Consider the following 20256-nt stretch of genomic DNA (forward strand, 5'->3'; position numbering starts at 1 on the left):
TTACTAGGTACCACAGGTGCCAGATTTTACAGCCTTGATGTTTTAGTTAGCATACAGATGTAAAATACTGTGCTATATGGCAAAAGAATTAGGGGTACATGCCATTACTTCTTCAATAAAAATTACATAAAACCAATTCCATCACACTTGGATTTTGTCCACCCAGTGTCAGGCTAACCAGTTATTCTTAATAAAGGGACATACACAGGATTTTGTCTGCAGTATTCTCAGTGGTAGAGTATGTGAGCGCAAGTACAATTCAGTGCAAGAGACCTGGACTCAGACACTAATTTGAATAAAGAAATATGAGTTTCATGGTGTCACCTTGGCTCCCCATGTTTTAAAATTTTTGTGCAATTAAGCAAAAGTGGCAGGCAAGAGTTGCACAGCTGAAATTTCAGGGGAATGAACTGAAGGTCAGGATGGAAATGCAGAGACAGACGGTTGTTTATGCTTCTTCTTTACAGTCAATTCTTAGTACGCTGGATGTTCTTTATAACCCTACAAACATCATTTTATTTTAATGTGTGATTCAATGCAACACCATTGTGTTAGATATATTGAATTGTCTCGGTTGTCAGTGACTTTTCATAGTATATAGGATACCATCTGTTGGTTTAAAGGCATTTAATGTTTATTCACTACACAGTCTTCTCATTTGTAATGCAAGGAATCTCTGTAGCCACTGAAATCATTGAATACACTCAATCTTTTATTACACTGTATGACATACTAGCCGTAATACCTTTTTCTCATATACAACTCCTTTATATGAGCAATCGAAACTGCAACATGCTGCCACTATCTTTAATGAAAGGCAGAATACAGTTCATCGTATGGCTGGGCCCTGAGTGTTTCTGAACAAAGTGATCTTCTAGTGCCAAGTTCAGGAAGACGTCAGGGTCTTGCCCTGTTGGGGGTCCCTATTTTGGGCCATCTCAAGTGTTTTGCTGAAGATGTCAGTTTTGCAGCTGACACCTGTGGAAGTATTGCTAGTTGTTTGGGTCAGAAAGAGCAACAATTGCGATGACAGGAAAGTCTTTCTGGCTGAATTTCACTCATGTTAGCATTCCTTTTCTATCACTTTGCTGCTAACTTTCCTCAAACTATGGACTGAAGGCAATATGCATGATAGACTCTTCCTTCAGGTGACAGAAGTTGATTTTGATGCTCATTTTACAAAACATGGTTACATTTTAGCTCTCTATTATGAAAGACAGCATGCTTTTCTGCACTAGCTAGACTATTTGGCAGCAAGATGCAGATCTCTTAAGAAAATAATGAGAAATGTTAGGAATAATACATCTGATATGGTCCTACTTCTTAAGATGTTTAATGCTTTGCCAAACACCAGGTGGGGAAACCGGGATAAACAGTCAAAGGACAAGAGCATTTTCAGATGTGTAAGCTCCCATTTTTCAGACAATATGTCAGTTCTCACTGATAATTAAAAGGGCTTTGCTTACTGGTACACATTACAGTGTCCTTTCCTGAGTAACAGTCCATTCAGCACTCAGCTTTCTCTAACACCAGGACAACTGGTTGACTTTTAGGACCCCTGCTCAGGAGGCTCTTGTTCTACTATTATGCCCTACAGAAACCATCAAATACACACTGATTTGCAATACCAACCTCTCAAATTCATGAGCTACTCAAAATTCTGAAAGGAATTATTCTCTGCAATCTAAACAAATAGATCTTCCCTTTCTTCTCCCCCATTTTAATTTTCTACGTGCACCATTTGGGTGGGTTTCTCCATAAAGCCTATGGCTCTTTTTCTTGATGCATCCAGTGACAGATGATTTTACACCTGCATACAATTTAACTTGTGTTATTTCCACAGGAATATCACTCATGTGCAAATCAGCATGGCATTATCTTCCAACTGTCCAATGCAGGAGTCCTTGCACTGGCCGTAGAAAACTTCCTAGATGGACTACTATATGATAATTTCCTCTTTCACTCTAACAGCACAGCCCAGATCTCTGCACTGCATTTACCCTTCTTGAAAACGACTGTGTTTTAGGCGAAAAACTTCAGGAACCTGTGATTTTTTTCTTTTTAGTTAAACACAGATTGTGTTAAAAAACAACTGAGAGCTATGCCCATGAGAACCCTTCAATGGAGATATCTGGTGCTTAGGCTCAACAGAAAATCCTGAAGCCTACTTGTAACTAAACTTTTACTAAACTACAACTGCTATATTTTGAACAGTTAAAACATGTATGTGCTAAGACAAACAACTCAAAATGGAAGGTGTCAATACAGAGGACAGCTACAAAAGCAAAATCCAGTCTTGTTGGAGCACTGAAGTTTTACCTTCTCAGACAGATCTCCCTATAAATCATTTAAAAGCAACCAAGAGGAAGTAAAGCTTCCTTTTCATTAAAAAGAAAAAAACCCAAACCTTCAAATTTCAAGAACGTTAATGTATCTCAGACAATAAGCACAAAATACTGCTACTTACCATAGAGGAATTTCCTTTCTAGCTTCTCAAACAATAGTACACTTTGATTCAGTTGCTCACGGAAGCCTTCAGCAACATAATAATCTACATCACTGGCTTGAAGCAGTTCCTCAAAAGCTTTAATAAGGCTCGTCAGATGTTGATGGTAGGCAACACAACCACTGCGGATCTCTTTCATTTGTTGGCGTTGAACAGACAGTTCTCGAGCTTGTGAATGAACTAATGAATCATATCTGAGGGAATGAAATTATCTTTAAAGTAATTTTCTGACCATAAATAACATTTAAATATAAATAAAAAGTGAATTAAACTTATATTCCTAAGCTATAATTTTATGTGACTCAATTTTCTTTTAAAATGCTTTTACAGCCTCAGTGAGAAATGTATTGTCTCTAACTGTTGAGTTTTGTATTTATGGGCATAACTTGTGGGTTATTATCCTTCACTTAACTGCTTCATTTATAAGACGGGCAGAAACTAAGGTGATGACTTGTTTGTCTGGTTGGAAATAACCCAGATGGCATGAAAAAGGGCCAAATTAAAGTACTTAAGAGCGAATATATGAAAACAATTTTTAAGAATACACGTATTTTTCTTGACTGGTTGTTTTTTTGTTGGTTTTTTTTTTTTCTTTTTTTATTATTCACTAGGGAAGAACAGACAGAGCTGTCCCTTCTTCTGAAACTTTATGTATTTCCTGCCAGGAGCACAATATTGCACTTTCTGAGCTGATGGTTTCACCCAGTCTCAAAATTCTGCATGTCTCTGCATGTTTATTACCAGTGACATGACCACTGACACTGCAGTGACCAAACTCTTGCACTCCACAAGCCAAGATATAAATTTCAACTCAGATCAACTGAATTTATTCTGCACTTGCAAATACAGACATTCCCTTTATACTGACACTGTCTGTATCACAGATAGACTTCTTTCTACAGAATCATAACACTAGTGGAGAGGAAAAGGGAGAGGATCTGAAAAGATACAGGGAATCAAACAAAATACGGGGCATAAACAAAATCTATGATGGTGTGGGTTGTTACAGAATTTTTATTGTCATTTGTATAGGAACAGATGCATAACTCTGTTTTGGGTCTGTCACTTGTGACTCATGCAGTTGTCCTAGACAGAGGCCATAAAAACTTTGCAGCAATCCATACTGTCTCATGCCTTAATTTACAGTTAGATCTTCCTTTGTAAAATGGATGAGGTATATTTTCAAGGTATGTAAATTTATATGTACTATGTAGCACAATTGTGTTTTATGATAGTAATACTGAGAGATACACAATAGTCCACGTTGGTGGTTGCTCGGTGCTTCCAACTACTTCTACCCAAGCATTCCAAAAGCAGCCAAGAGACTGAATAACTTACTTTCTTACTCCTTCTGCCATTCTATAGGCCCTCAAGACAATAACAATATTAGAGCGGGGAAAAAAACAGCAGGGGGGGAGTTTAAAACAGGTTTGGTCTTAGGGATCCCATTCTATGTCTGTGATTTGTATATATGCTAGCCAAAATGCTGCCCCCAGTCTTACCATACAAAACCCAAGACTGATACTTGCCAGCCTCCCATAAATGATTTTTCAGCTTATGAGCTTATGCTATAAAATTTCTTTCATTAACTTCTAGATATATCTACTTTCACATCATTCAAAAGAAGGCATTATGGCACTCAACTGCAAAATAAGTTATAACTAGAGCATAAACTTCTGATTTTACACATGAAGTCTGGTCACACAAACAGAAGGGCTAGCATCAATCTGCCAGCCAACTGCCCACAGAAACATTTCTATCTTAAATGGGATGTACCATTTTCTTACACTTGTCACCTGAAAAAAAACGCAAGTGATGCAAAACTGTAATACTTTGATTACAGAGGTCAGCTCATCTCACAGAGTAACCTGAGGAGATCTGACTTGGACGTCTTGCAGCAAAGAGTTGTGGACCTGAGGTGTGGGGAGAGACACGGGTGTCTGACACAGAATCGTTACTGAGGATGATATGAGCTTATCAGGAGCAGTTCTGTTGAGAGAAATGCTGTTTTGCACTTCAAGGCGTCTTTTAACTAAACATTTCAGTTGCTTTATGCTAATGTTAGTGAAATTTAGCCTTTGCTATAACAACATGTTCCTATGCGAATAAAATTATCTTCATATTACCTTCCTATGTTATTTTGTATTGCTGTTTACAAAAAGGAACCTGAATCAGTAACAGCTTTACTCACTTGAATGGTGATGTTTCTCTCAGTTTGTTCTGAAGATGATACACTTCATCAAGATGCATATTTGCCATTTGTTCTTTTTCAAGTTCTGCCTCATTTGCTGATAGTAGTTCCTTAAGGTTTTGTGCTGTCCATGTATCAGGTGCTTTGGAAGCGTCTGAATTCCTGTCTTCAGTGTGGATCTCGTAATCCATCAGCTGATGGACACTAGAAAATGTTTTGATTTCTTGCATAGCTGTATCTTGCACTTGTGTAACACGTCCTTCCATGGGCAAGGCTGTGTCACTCAAAACTATATTGGAAATACCACTTGATAAAAGCTGGTCAGAGGTCTGTAAATGAAACACGAACATTTTGTACTTTTCAAGCTCAGACTTCATATTCTTAATTCTTTGTTTCAATTCTTCTCTATCATCTATGACTTCACAGTCATCAAGTGCATCTGTACTTGTTACACTCAATTTGAGAGAACGCAGGCACTTGGAACCTGAATATGCAGTGGCTGAGTCAATGTCCTCATGTTCCATGGAATAAAACTCTTCATTTATCTCTTTTAATGAATGCTGGATATTCACGTTGCTAATCTTATGATGATTTTGCATTTCTGAAAAACAGGAGGCTTGCGTGTGAATGTTAATATTTCTTTATCTGACATTCTGTTCTTAACAGCACTAGAATGAATTAATTTACTTCTGTAATAACCGAATAAAAATGCAGAATAATTATGAACCACACAGTATTAGTTTTGGACTTCTGGCCTCCTTCTATAATTCACCCATTAATTCAACTTGCACATCAAATATTTCAAGCCCCTTATCACCTTTCAAATAAACAATACTCAAAATACACCCGCTTTCTTTTCCCAAATGATTGAAAATTACTTTTGCTATATGCAGTCCTGAATCAGACACTGATGAAGCCCAGACCTTTCTAGCCACACAGATGATAACCTCAAACATAAGGCACTGAGATTTAAAAGTAGAATCTATGACTTTAAATGGTTCTTTCTAAAACTTCTAATTAAATATTCCTTTTCTCCTCACTTCAAAAATCTATACAAAACCAATTGGAGCATAAAGTCAGTGGAATTTTAAAAAGATTATCAACAAAATAGTAAAATTTGAAAAAGGGGCTTTAATAACTTCTTTTTAAAATGTGTTCTAAGCAAAATCCATAAAAATGTTCGGTGTTAAAGGTTTTACTGGCACTCATTTGGCATGCACATCACACCCTGTAGTTAACTTTGCCATTCATAAGTAATGCAATCACCCCAGATTCAGACCAATAAAAACTATATATTCCTACATCTATTCTATGTTTATAGTTCTGTGTATGTTGAGGGCTGTATGTGTAAGTATCTAGGAAAATGGTTATTTTTAGGTTACCAGTAAATTAAATTTTCCCCTTCTATTAGTTCTGCAAAAGATTACTACGAATTAGAACTTCCCTTTTGGGAGTCATTCATTGATCCTGCAGAGGTCTTAATACTTTCAAATTGGTTTCCATGGAGAATTCAAATGCCCAGGTTCAAGCTCTAAATCAGTACAAAATCTCGGGGGGGGGCAGCTCTACATGACGGCCCAAGTCAAGCCCAAGTACAAGAAAATAAAAACAAATATAACCTAAAAGCTGGAAAAAAACTGAAGCTACAATACTGGGATATCAACATATTTGAAATTAAGGCTAGATGATGTTCTCTGCAGTACACAGATTTCTGCACACCATTACGTATGTCATTCGAAAGGTGACAGAACCACAGGACAAATATTTCCAAGAAAATGCCCGTGTATGAATTCAAGTAGACACATTGAATAAGGGAATGCAACACTTAAGTTTATTAGCTTCTCCTTCTCTAGGAGTTGGTTGCTGCAGTAACACAGATGTCAGAGAAGGTTGAGGACTGAGATGGAAAAAAGCCAGATACTAGATGAACTCAAACTCTGCAATCCTGATTTCATGCAAATGTTCCAGATAACAAAAAGAGGAAATAAAAACAGATATTAGGGAATATATATTTCCAATTAGAATAGTGGTTATAGTATTTAATGAAACACTGCCCTTTAATTAAAAGAGAACTAACAAGCTCTCTGTCCACACACACAAAGGGCACACACAGAGCACGACCCTCAAACCAACTGACCAGCTTCAATGAAACTACTTACACAAATAAAATTAATGATGTGACAAAGGATTACAAAACTGCCATATCCTCTCTACTCTATACACAACATGTTCACCAGGCTATTCCAGCCTTCCTGAAAAAGACTAATGGGTGATGCAGAAACACGTAATACACAGTATTAAGCCTATTTACATTTTCATTAAATGATTCCATTACGTTTCAACCTAGTTGAATGCCTTCAAATAATTCAGATAAGCAAAATTCTATCATTCAATTGCTTCATTTCAATAGTTCATAACTAGATGCAGAAGCAATAAGTAACAAACATTTAATTCAGAGTAGAGTTCAGAAGTGAGGACATTAGCAATAGAGATCAGAGTTAGGCATACAACTCATTATTTTTACTGGAAACCAGACTCATAAATCCCTGTGGCCCTTCTGAAAGCATAACCCTTAAAAGACCAACTTGGATTCTTAGAGCAATTAATCCATACTATCCAAGAAAACAAGATTTAAAACCCACAAATAATGCCAAGGGAGACAATTGCCTGCAGTAACTTACAATTTCGCACAATTCAGAAGAAACCAGAGTTCTAAAATTTCTTTTTTTTTTTTTAATACTATACCATATAAATGCTCTACCTTGATAGTTTTGCTGATTTTTGTCCATCATATATTCATTCTTGCCTCCTGTACCCAGATCAACATCTTGCAACTCCACCTGGATTTCACCATTATCCAGTTTGAGCAATGAGTCAACTGGAGAATAGTGGCGGAAGGTATAACATAAGTCAGTAAGTGATTGCAAAAATTTAAGTCGAATAGGTAAAAAAATCCCCCACACCACCAAAAAAAAAACCAAAAAAACCCCACCTCACAAATCCAAACCTGATTCTCTAACAATTTGGAACGGGAAAAATCATCTAAGCAAGAACAACTATTGAAAATGTAATAGAAACATCACTGGTCATATGGAACAGTGTTTGCACATATCCTCATAATTAGTTCAGGTATTTTAAAAATAACTACTAAGAATGTGAATTGCAAAGGATTCCTACCAACAAACGAAGATAAACATTTGCAAGTCTCCTTTGCAATGTAACAGTTAATCATTTTTTACTGCATTTTAAAGTGTTTTATGTTAAGCTTAGAGAAAAGACTAAAAAGTTTCTCCAATATGAGTATTGATCATAAACTAATCTTCTGCAACGTCCCATTGCATCAAGTCTCAGAATTACTAAGTGTGCAGTACAACTGCTATCCAGGGTAAAGAAATCAGTGTGGAAAGGAAATCACAGGACTGCGTTCCTAACAGGTTCTGATTCATTTCAGGATTCAATTCAAAAGTACTGCCCTTCTCAGAATTCTCCATGGATTCTGCACCTACCAAAATTAATTGCTGCAGTCCTAGCAGCTTAAGTATTTACAATAAAGTTGTGCCATATCTGTCTCTTACCACAATAATGTTATCATTAACTAAGTCTCTGCAACCTCTGCATTTGACAGTGGCTCACTTACTACTTGATTGAATCTTATTTCTTATATTTATACCTCCTCTCTCCTTCATCTATCCTTTAGATCTCCACTCAGTTTTTAATCTAACTGCTAAGCTCATTTTTATTTTTTTTTTTTACCACTCCAAATCTTTATATAATACCCATTGTTCTCTGCCTTACAATTTGTCATACTTTGATGATCCAGACACTTTGTCAACAACTGATTTTATATTAAGCCAGCCACACTGGAAACAGACACAGATGACTTGACTGATCAGTAGAATATTGGAAAAACTTTTTTAGGCAGCATTAACAAATACAGTATTTTTATACTCTCCTGTCTCCATTACAGACAGTTTTCATTAGACTTGGCATCCTATAAAGGAAATTTTTCATTTACCTAAACATCGACATATACATGTGCATGTGTGGGCACCCTGTGAAACTGTCATTTATTATATACTTTATGCCACGTACACACAGCACTTTCTATTCCATATAAAGCTGCTTTACATTCTAGCGGCAAAGATAAAAGAAAAAAAAGGTGTTTTTCACGACCTAGACATATTTGCCTACCCAAGAAAATCATAAGATTAAGCAGCATTGTACAGACGTAAAAATGAGCTGGTTTTACTTTCTACTACAAGAAAAGAAGCCACTATTTCAAGCAGTATTACAAGTCATTATGTCTGCTCTTTATTTACCTCTCACTGATGTGCTTTCCTGCACAGGCTTTTCTTGAAGGTTTTCAGTTACAGACTCAGTCAATAATAACTCTCCGTTTGTTTGTGGCTGAAATTGTTTGGTTTGTATTTCACATGCTTTCAGACCTTCAGAAGGTGCTCTGGTACAACGCCGTAGTTTTGAATCTGACTTCTGCATACAGGAGTTCAGAGACACATTTCCTAATGGTCTGGATGATTTTAAGAGAACGGGCAGACGGGACTTCTTGGGCAGGTAAGCAGAATCAGTCTGAAAAAGGCATGGAATAAAATGGAGAGCTGGTGGCTCACATGTAACAGTCAAGTAAAAGAAGTATAAGCACACTCCAGGAAAAATAAAAATTTTCCTGTAAGATCAGTCAGCTGTCACATTAGTTTTGAAAATAAGATTGCAATACCCTTGCAACATGAAAAGCAAACATTCAGAGAGAAAAAAAACCTATCCCACTGGTTCAATTTTCTATAACTGCTGCTTATGCATCCACAGGCACACAGTGAACAGCTTCCAGTTCATGAAGCAAGACAGCAAATTCACCATTGATTAGCAAAGGCTTTTAATCAGTAGGCGTATTAGTTAACTCTGAGTTTGTGTATGCCCTAGGAAAATAGTTTCTCAAACTGACCTCTCTTAACTGCTACTTCCCACTCTCCTCTTTTATATCATGTCTGACAGTCCAGTAACTGTTTCCTTTAAATCCTTTTTTTTAATTGAGGATCCTCCTAATTTTTCACTAATTCCTCAATGTTTTTCCTTTCTTTTTTTTTTTTTTGTCTCCACCCACCAGACCCTACTTCATACCAGCCCTCTTTCATACCTTTGAGAAAATCAACATAGTTTTGCATCAGCCACAGAGGAAATTTATTCTAGCACGGAGAAATTCTTTATGAACAAGAATAGCTTCTTCACCCATACACTCTATAAATTGCTTCCGCAGGATTCCCATTTCCTACTGTAACAGGCATTCCATCATTGGAGTTGTGGGGAGAAGTTAAATTTCTTGCTACATTTTAGCCTCTCACCTTTTGAAGACTGCATAAAATAAATGTTTCCATGTTTAAACCACAGAGCATAAAATAGTGCTCTCTCCAAAAAGATAAGAACATGCTATATGTTGATGAGAGTTATGGAATTGTGTGCAATAATAATAAAAATCAATAATGGCATGTTCAGATAGATTTAGTTTATTTTTTTGCTGTTCATTTGCTCCACCAGTGTCATAAGTCTCGTAATTTCTTTTACCACCCAATGTATTCTGAAATACCTTTCCACATTCATTTCTTAGCAATTATAGTCCTTACACAATGTAAAATAATAAAAAGCAAGTTCCATTTTCCTAATGACATACTCAATTCCTTTTGTACATACATGAATACAACATCATCTGCAGGCTGAAAAATAAATCCGGGCGGAATGAACTTCCTGCTAGTTTTACTAAACTGCACTAATAACATCAAACAATTTCCAGCTGTCTCAGGGCTGTTGTAGAGACATATACGTCACCCAGATTATCCAAAGTCCAGTTCAGCTGGATACATGAAATTATTTATAAAAGACATTCAGAAGCAAAAGATACACTGCATTAGTCCAAACAAGAAAGCTTTTAAAGTCATTGACTCAGAGATTGCATTGAGGTTGCAGCTGATTAAACTAGAGAGGACTCTGGAAACTAATGAATCAAAACAGTGCACTGAAACTCCAGAAACAGAGGAACTTGAAAAAAAGATTTGCAGAAAGAACTCTAGGTAACCCCTGTGGAGGGCAGACAGGCCTTTATGTGCCTTCAGAGAGATGGTCCTTCATTCCTGAGAAGTAAGACCAGCAACCCAAAGACATCATTAGAGTTCTTAAGCAAGCCATCACAAGTAGATCTTCATTAATAGACCAGCTAGGTCCTCAAACCCCTTCCCCCTCTACTACCCATCTTTACTCTTCCTGACTTCCACCTGCCCTCATCTCTTCATGTGCTCCTGGAGTCAGCTGCCCTGGATAGCACCAGCACGAACAGATGAGAAAGCACAGCCTCTCCTTTGTCTCAACCATCCCAAAGATGCAGGAACAGCTACCACAGCAGCCAGCCTGCCAAACACGACCACCCAAATGCCTAATAGACTAAGAACGTTAACAACAGCCCAAGAACTTTTTCATTATTATCCTCTTTCCTCCCCAAACATATTTTTTTTCAAAGTAGAAAATGTATTGCCAATAGGGAAAGCTTAAAAGACTAAGAATGCACCCAAAGATACTCTGACAGATTTTGATGACATGTAAATTGTTTGGTGAAACAAGACATAGTTTTTGTGACTGACTTAGGTTTTGGTTTTTCACGGGTATCATAACCTATTGCTAAGACTGGCATGAATTTGCTAGGATGGTTGCCAGGGACCAACCATGCATATCAAAATCTCTTCCTTAAAATCCCAAACTAAACTGAGATGCTTATGCCTGTACAGAACAAAGTCTTGTCAACATCTCTTGGTTTACAAGACTCTTCCTTCAGAAAAATGAATCCAACAAGAACAAGGCAGAATAAAAGAGAATTGTTCCCAATTGTTAGTTCACAGAAATCTCTTGATCGCTAAAGTCATGGAAACCATTCTTTGCAGAAGGTGCTACAACATTCTCTATTAGCAGTGCACAAAATCAAAAGCAGTACTCTCCTTTATCTGCTCTGCAAGAGCTAAGATCTTCAAAGAGTTTTCAACTTCGCTTCTGTAACTGCTACTGAAACAATACATATGAACTCTTTAGGAGACACTGTTTTCCCACCTCTTTGGGATCACAGACTGCCTGCATACAAAAGGCTTGAAAACTTACCTGGCACAAGCAAATTATGTCACTACATTTAGGTTCCAAACAAATATGAAGAAATGCCCCCACAGTTTATAGAGTACTACTGGTCATACTTCTCTAGAAGCAAGATAGTGATAAGCCTAAAATTAAGATTTGAGTTTGTTGAAATCTACCACTAACTCTTCACCAGCATGCTCTCAGACATTATGCAAGTCTTCAATTTTCTAAAACACATTTGCCATTTAGACTTAATAAGCTATCAGTTCAGAATTCCCTGGTTCTGCATGTTACAAACATCTATGCAGAGATATAAGGTTGTACAGAATCAGATCATTATGCTATAAACTATCTCTTTTTCCAAAAACTACAATATTTACTAGTATCTGGTCCCGGTGAGGATTGAAATTCAATTAATTAATGTTCCAAAGCACACTGAAGTATGTGATGAAAAGCTCTGAACATTAAGAACAATTATCTAAAATATATTTGGCTTGCATCTCTTTTTCTAATTTTAAAAATTACACAAAAGCGAGATTTAATATTAGAAATGAAACATATTTTTTCCTTTTATACATCTATTCCCTAAGTACCAAAAAGAGAATCTTAAATAAACTTACATCATTTGTTCTCTTTGTAAGAAAAAGTCTTTCATGCTGTTCACCCTTCTTATACACATTTTCTTGCTGATGTTCTCGTTCTGCATTTAATCTTGGAAATTCTGGTTTTTCTTCTGAGGCTCCTTTTTTGCCTTCATGTTTGAATCTCATGGCATTACTCTCTAAAGTAATTGTTTGTGTAGCTGCATCTTTCAATTCCACTTTCAGCAACTCAATATCCTTATTAATCTGTGGCATTGCATCTGGATAAAGCTTCTCTCTCCCATCAAAAGTTGATTTCAATTCTACTTGCTGCTTTAAGAATTTATTGACCTGCTTGAAATGTTTGAGTTCATCTCTTAGTTGAATAATCATTTGCCTAAGATCTTTTTCATCCTTTTTCTCTATATCTTCACTTGAACATTCTTGCTCAGTTGTGTTCAGATGATCTAACAGTTCATTTACAATTTTCATTTGTTCTTGTCTGCTATATACAGGAAGGAGGAAAGAAAAGGCATGAATTTTATTTTTATTTAAGCAAACCAGAATACCTTCTAAGAAACACTTCTGCAATGTCTTGACATATTTGGAATTCCCAGGAGATTCTGTTTTACTCACTAATGAATTGCTAATGAACAGTTTTAGGAAACCTTTTCACATATAATGTGTTACATCATAAATTGCTTTTCTCCTACGTATGACTGCATATGCTCTACTGCCCCTTTCCCCATTCATGAACAGATACTAAACCTCTGGTAACTAAATCAATTGCTTACATAACATAGCAATAGAAGAAACAGGAAGGGATTTTCAAGAGTTTACTCTCTGATTTAACTACCTTAAAAATAAAATCCTACCAAAACCACAGGAGACTCTAGATGTCAAGTTTTTCTGAAAATCTATCCCTTCATGTATTTCTAATGTAACTGGGAAGATGGAAACTGAGAAAACAGCCAAAAGCCTGCAAAACAGCTCATTACAGACCACCAAACTCTCCCACAGATAACTAGCAGTCCACGGACAGCAGTCTGGAAAGCAAGGTTTTAAGTGAAAATTAAGCCAAATAAGAGACATTTAAAGCATAAGCAAGCCCTCAAATTCTACAGATGATTTCATACATCCACCAGAGAGTTGTTCGTGCCACTAAACATGTAAACCAGCATTTAAAACACCTGCATTTGTATAGCTAACATTTGAAATGGTAGACGCTAACTAGGCTTTTTATGTCTTTCTCTGGCATCTAATGTCATTAGTGAGGATTCAGTTATGCAAAGTACAGGCTCATCACCAGTCAATCTGGTCATTTATACTTGAACATAGAAAAGATTACACACTATAGTGCTAAAGATGATGGTCCCAGTAATACTCATTAGCAGACTTTTAAGTAAAGTTAAATAAAACAATGCTACCTATTCATCTTCGAGGAGATTCCTATCTCCTCATTTACTAGTGCTTTGACAACTAAGACCATTTATGCCTTTTGGAGAGTTTTAAATAATAATGTGAAAATAAGGAATTGCTTTGCATAAAGTCAAGTGCAGTGCATGCTGAACACAGAAAACAGGATCTGAACTCGTGTCCCCACAAGATACTCTGCTACCAGCACTGCTGAGCACAATGTATATGAAAGGTCATTCCCATTACTCTCCAGAAACCACTACAGCTCGCTGAAGGAACAGCACTGACGGGAACTGAAAAAAGTCACATAACACCGTACATGGTCATTACAGTGCAGAGAGAACTAGGAAAGGAAAAGGAGAAATCTCCTGCAGCAGGTGGCTGAGCTGCAGGAGGTGATGAGAGGCTGCGTAGCATCAGGGAGGCTGAGGAGGAGTCAGATGGCTGGTTCCAAGCACAGTCTGCAGTAGGCCCACGGCCACACAGTCAACACTCCCCCACCGGCACACAGGGGAGGGAGGGGGGGGTCAATAATGCAGAGGAATGGAAGCTGCAACAGCAAGGAGCTGCAGGAGGGAGAGACTTCCCCCAGCACCTGAGGTGCCCTTGCACAACCGCTTCACTGCTCTGTGGACGGAAGAGGAAAGACCTGTCCCATCAGCAGAGGCACCAGGGCTGAGCACAGCAGCCCAGTGTGCCCTCTGTATGACAACCAGAGCAACTAGGGAACGGCGATGGGTGACAGTCATGGGTGACTCTTCTGAGAGGTGCGGAGACACCATCTGCCAACTGAGGTGCTCTCTGGAGAGGTGTGCTGCTTGCCAGGGGCTCCTGTCAGGGCTGTCATGGAGAGGCTGCCGAGCCTCGTACAGCCCACTGACTGTTACAGCTGCTGTTGTTTCACGTGGGCACCAGTGATCCAGCCAGGAGCAGTCTGAGGAGTATCAGGAAGGATGACAGAGCCCTGGGAGCAGCCAGACGGGACTCTGGAGCACAGGTAGTTTTTTCAACAGTCCTCCCGGTCAAAGGAAAGGGGTTTGAAAGGACCAGTTGAATCTGGTGAATCAACAATTGGTTACAGGACTGATGCCTCAGCCAGGGGTTCGGCTACTTCAACCATGGGACTCACTTTGGGAAACCTGGTCTGCTGGGGGCTGATGGGGTCCATCTGTCAGAGAAGGGGAAGAGCATCTTCTGCCATAGCCTGCGAGGCTGGTCAAGGAGGCTTTAAACTAAAGTTGCCAAGGAAGGGGAACCTCACTCCATGCCACTCCTAGCAGTTTGATGCCAGTGCCAGCAATAGATGCCCAGAGCTTGGAGAAGGATCACAGGGCAGCAGGAGAGCCCCCGAAGAGCACCACAAAGGAATTTCAGCCAGTCAGCTTCACAGGGTCCAACTTAAATCCCTCTATACAAATGCACATAGCATGGACAATAAACACGAGAAGCTAGAGATGTGCAAATGCCTGCAGGGCTGTGATCTTATTGGAGCCACAGAGATGTGGTGGGATGGCTCCTATGACTGGAGTGTTGGAATGGAAGGATACGGGCTCTTTAGGAAGGACAGGCAGGGGAGATGAGGAGGGGGGGTTGCCCTCTATGACCAGCTGGAGTGCCCAGAGTTCTGTCTGGGGATGGATGAGAAGCCAACCAAGAGCTTATGGGTCAGGATTAAAGGGAAGGCAGGGACAGGAGACGTTATAGTGGGGGTCTGCTACCAGCCACCCAACCAGGGAGACCGAGCAGATGAAGCCCTCTACAGACAGACAAGAGCAGCCTCACATTCAGAAGCCCTGGTCCTTATGGGGGACTTCAACCACTCCGATACCTGTTGGAGACACAACACAGCAGGGCATAGGCAATCCAGGAGGTTCCTGCAATGCATTGGTGATAACTTCCTTCTCCAAGTGATAGAGAAGCCAATGAGGAGAGGTGCTATGCTGGACCTTGTTCTCACCAACAAGGAGGACATGCACCTGCTCGAGCAGCTCCAGAGGAGGCCACAAAGATGCTCGGGGGGCTGGAGCACCTCCTCTATGAGGACAGGCTGAGAGCGTTGGGGGTGTTCAGCTGGAGAAGAGAAGGATCCAGGGAGACTTTAGAGTGGCCTTCCAGTACTTAAAGGGGCTACAGGAAAGGTGGGAGGGACTCTTTATCAGGGAGGGTAGGGATAGGATGACAGGTAGCAGTTTTAAACTGAAAGAGGATAGATTTAGATTAGATATAAGCAAGAAATTCTTTACTGTGAAGGTGGTGAGACACTGGCACAGGTTGCTCAGAGAAGCTGTGGCTGCCCCCTCCCTGGAAGGGTTCAAGGCCGGGTTGGACGGGGCTTTGGGCAACCTGGGCTAGTGGAAGGTGTCCCTGCCTGTGGCCGGGGGGTTGGAACTGGATGATCTTTAAGGTCCCTTCCAACCCAAACCAGCCTGTGATTCTAGGGTTCTATTCTATGATGATCTCCACTGAAGCTCTAAACCAGTTTTCAAGCAGGAGATTAAGTGGTTTAAGCATGAAATTTCAGGAAAGAACTAGTCAGGGGGTGGTTTTCCTGTACACCCTATTCTTGCTTGGTATTGTCCAGTTCCTATGGAAATGAGCATTTCAGCTGGGAATTGATCAAACCATAGTGTAACACACACACTTGAAAATCACTGGTTACACTAGGGCTTATACAGATTTAGTTACACAAGTGTTTTCTCCTGTATGAAAAGTGACCTAAGTACTTAAAACATGGTTCATCTCAGCACAGTCCTACAAGTGGTTACACTGGAATAACCAGTCAACTGCAGGACATGGGCCCAGACTCCTTAAACCGCTGCCAGAGGTCAAACCTCTGTCCAAGCAGTTCAGATGAAATGGCAAAGGCCACAGCGCGTACAGTAATGTCCACTAAAAATTAACTCTGTAAAACAGTCATTGTAACTCCAATTCCTCCATCCTCAGTTCCTTACACATATAATTTTTACAGCAGTACAGTATCATACTCTCCATCATACCACCTTCCACTGGTTTGTGTTCTCAGATATTTTATTTTTTAAAAAAAGTACCACCTATTATCATCTGAGCCCTTTACACTGCTAGACCCCATCCTGAAAACAATCAGTCCCTACAGTAAAGCTCCATCTAGCAGTAACTTTGGAGAGTTTTTTTTCTTGTAATGGGTTTTTCATAAGGATTTCTACTGATAGTATGTTTCCTAATTACTTAATTGCATGATAGACTAAAATGGCTCTGAAGGCGCCTTGCCAATCTCTCAGGTAAATTAGACAGTGCCATTATCTAAATTCACTTTAGCAAAATCACTTTATTCTCTTCTCAAATAGAAACACTGTCAAAAGCAGTACGTATCCCTCATACTTACGTAGATTCCAGTACAGATGTTCTATTTTCTCTTAAAAGAGATGTGAGCAAGTTCTCTTCTGTTTCATGTTCACCCATTTCTATTCTGCCAAACTGTTTGCCAGTTGTATCGTGTTCAAACTGAGGCTTATTTGGACTCCTGTAATGTCTATCTTTGCAGAAGCTCTCTGAATAGCCTGATGGAGTTATCTGTTAAAAAATTGCAAACATTTTTCTTATTACACAGGTATGTAATGTTCTATTAAATTCAGGGACATAATCTTTTTGTAATCTGGTTTAGTAATTCCTGATGCTCTTTATCTACATTAAGAAGCATCCACAGACATTTCACTTACTTTTTATTAATAGAAAAACTAATTAACATCTATTTCATATGATTAATTCATAGTGATCAGTTGTTTAGTAAGTAGTAAGTAGATTTCCCTGAAGGTCTTTATCTGTGAAGAGGTATGAAACTTCTGGAATGTTGCCTGAAGATTGCAGCTAACTTTTTATTAGTTCACCTTTGAATCATCTGCCTTTACAGTACAAACTCTGTCCTGGGATCTCCAGATGCAAGCCCTGATGGCCAGGACAAGATACAACTTGAAGTATTTACAAACTGCCAACTTTTTGTATGCAACACCGCAGATGTGCCTTAGGAAATTTCTACATGGGATCTCTCCAGTAATTCAACCCCCATTTAAAACAATGAAAGTCTTCTGACATGAGAATTCCAACTGGGCCCATCTCGATACAATTTCCATCAGTAGACATCAGCAGCGAGAGATTAAGATGTTTAAGAGTCAAGAGAACCTTTACAATACAACGCTTACCTGCTTATCCACCTCACAAGGAAAATCCAAAGATACTTGAAGGCATACCTAGTAAACAGAGCAACACAGAAATTATGAATTTCAAAGAACAGAAGATCATTATTCTTCAACATTACTAACCAAAATGCCCTGTTTCGTGTCATATTTTAGCATATTATGAATTTTAAACCAGAAATGTTCAACTTTATCTGTACCCCACGACCCTCTAAGATTCCTTGCAACCTGAATTATTTTATGATTCCATAATGCTTTATATTACATCATTTTTGAATGATGGAGTAGGAGGACAGCAGATTCCTGTATATATGAAAATGTAGTCGACAAGTTGCCAAGATATGAAATGTTTCAACCCCGAAGAAGGATCTACAGTAATTTTTCTTCAATCACAACAGCAAGTGAATCTTACACAATTTGTACTACAGGCCTGACTGCAATGAAGGCTGAAGATCAGTGAGTGTGTATGTAAAGAAACACAGTTCCAAGGGACTTTCCGTCATCCCCATTAAGGAAGATCATAAGTACTCGAACAAGAGAAAACAAGGACCAGAACGAAAGCTGTCTTGACTGCAAAACCCTAGCAGCAGAAAAATACAGGAAAAAGCTTTCAGAAACTCTTTAGGATAACAATTAGTTGAAAGCAAAATCAGATACCAAGAAAAGTATGCTTTGTTTGCAAAAGACTTTGTGTTCTAAGAAAATAAGAATCTTCGAGTGCATGCAGAGAAAAGAGTACTGTAACAGCATGTACCCAGATTGGAGTCCTACCTGACTGACCCTCTCAGAAAATTGACTGTTCTGCATCTTCCTGTCATTGTCACCATCTTCAGTCTGCATCACAGGCTCCTCTGTTATTTCAAGACACTACACAAAGTATGGAATGATGTGAAAACGTAGCACAAAAAAAATACTGTGATATGAAACATGCACAAATATGTCTTAAAAGAAAAATAAAAAAAGCCTGTAATACAAAGTAACAAACACTGAATTAGATTTCTTCAACAAAACCAAAGAAAATTAATATCAAACCCAGAAATGACTCAAATATAGTGGAAATTTACCTTATACATTCCTTCATTTATTTAACTCTTTCTTCTCAGAATTCACAAAAAATATAAAAATCACTTAACCTCTTCTGACAAAGAACCTCTCTATTTTCAGTCATGTTCTCCTTGTGCCTAATTTATTTTCCAGTTCCCAGAATTTATTTTCATTTGCAACACAACTTAGGCTCTTCCCCAGCATCCAAGAAATAGACGCTTTTAAAACAAAGCACAATAGCTTGCTATACACTAAAAAGATTTACTGTAACACTGAAGGATACAATCTGCTGTGTCTTGCCTAACTTTGCCATTTTGTAGCAAATGGTGCCAAATAATTTTTTTCTCCCTGTTTTCCACAGAACCCAATCCATCTCCCATCACTTATATTTCCTGAGCAAAGAGGAGGAGGAAGACTCAGCTTTTTTAGTAGCAGAACCCAAGTTCCTGACATCAGCATTACGGACAGTGAGACCAGAATCCCTTTGGTTTGCTGGATGTTACATCCCAGCAACAGATCTGCAAGCAAGGGACGAGACGCACACGCTGCTCTCAATAGCAGCAAAGACCACAGGGAGCAAGCTGCACTTACACACGGTTCACAGAAAATATTTTCACTTTACTTACAACTCACTTCCTTTACTCAGTTTGCTCTGGAGGTAAGGACAGAATTTAGCCTTGCCTATGTCAGTTTAATACTGATCATAAGAAAATCTCTTATTTACAAAGAATTATTATATTCAGTAGCCGCATTGTGGTACAGCCTGTCAGCCAACAACATGAGTACAAGGACAGTCCTTCATCCCACTTTGGGATCCACCACAAGCGACCTGCAGTTACCACGTGCCACCACTCCCCTGTGATAAGACCAGACTGGACATTAATATCATCTTGGTTTATAGCAACATTTCCCAATCTAATAGAAAATGAACGTTACTAATAGAAAATGAAAGTTATTTAAGATTTTTGCTGCTAAAATCTCATTAAATAGTAGAAAAGTGCAAAAGCAAAGGTAAATATCAACAATGCTATGCCTAATATGCCTAAACCATAGGTAGGATACAGCACTGACACACAGGATTCAAACTGCATTGGGTAAAAATTTTAGTCTTAAAGCTTTGTGGCAATAATATAGCACTGCTGCGTGTAACAGTCATGTTTTGGTGTCACTTGGGCTAAAGAAAAATTACCTTAAGACAAGAAAAGCAGAATCTTGAGCTTAATT

At 38.7% G+C, this 20256-nt stretch overlaps 1 protein-coding gene across 1 annotated transcript in view; it reads right to left on the minus strand.

Moving 5' to 3' along the window:
* The window catches only part of CDK5RAP2 (CDK5 regulatory subunit associated protein 2), an 85292-nt gene that overhangs the window by 22672 nt on the left and 42364 nt on the right, over window positions 1–20256 (minus strand). Inside the window, 8 exon segments of the mRNA XM_074845868.1 lie at window positions 2468–2700; window positions 4698–5298; window positions 7459–7575; window positions 9017–9284; window positions 12443–12908; window positions 17181–17368; window positions 17995–18042; window positions 18760–18855. Of these exon segments, the coding sequence (XP_074701969.1) occupies window positions 2468–2700; window positions 4698–5298; window positions 7459–7575; window positions 9017–9284; window positions 12443–12908; window positions 17181–17368; window positions 17995–18042; window positions 18760–18855 (2017 nt within the window).

The sequence above is a fragment of the Strix aluco genome, chromosome 20, assembly GCF_031877795.1.
Source record: "Strix aluco isolate bStrAlu1 chromosome 20, bStrAlu1.hap1, whole genome shotgun sequence".
Lineage (NCBI taxonomy): Eukaryota > Metazoa > Chordata > Aves > Strigiformes > Strigidae > Strix > Strix aluco.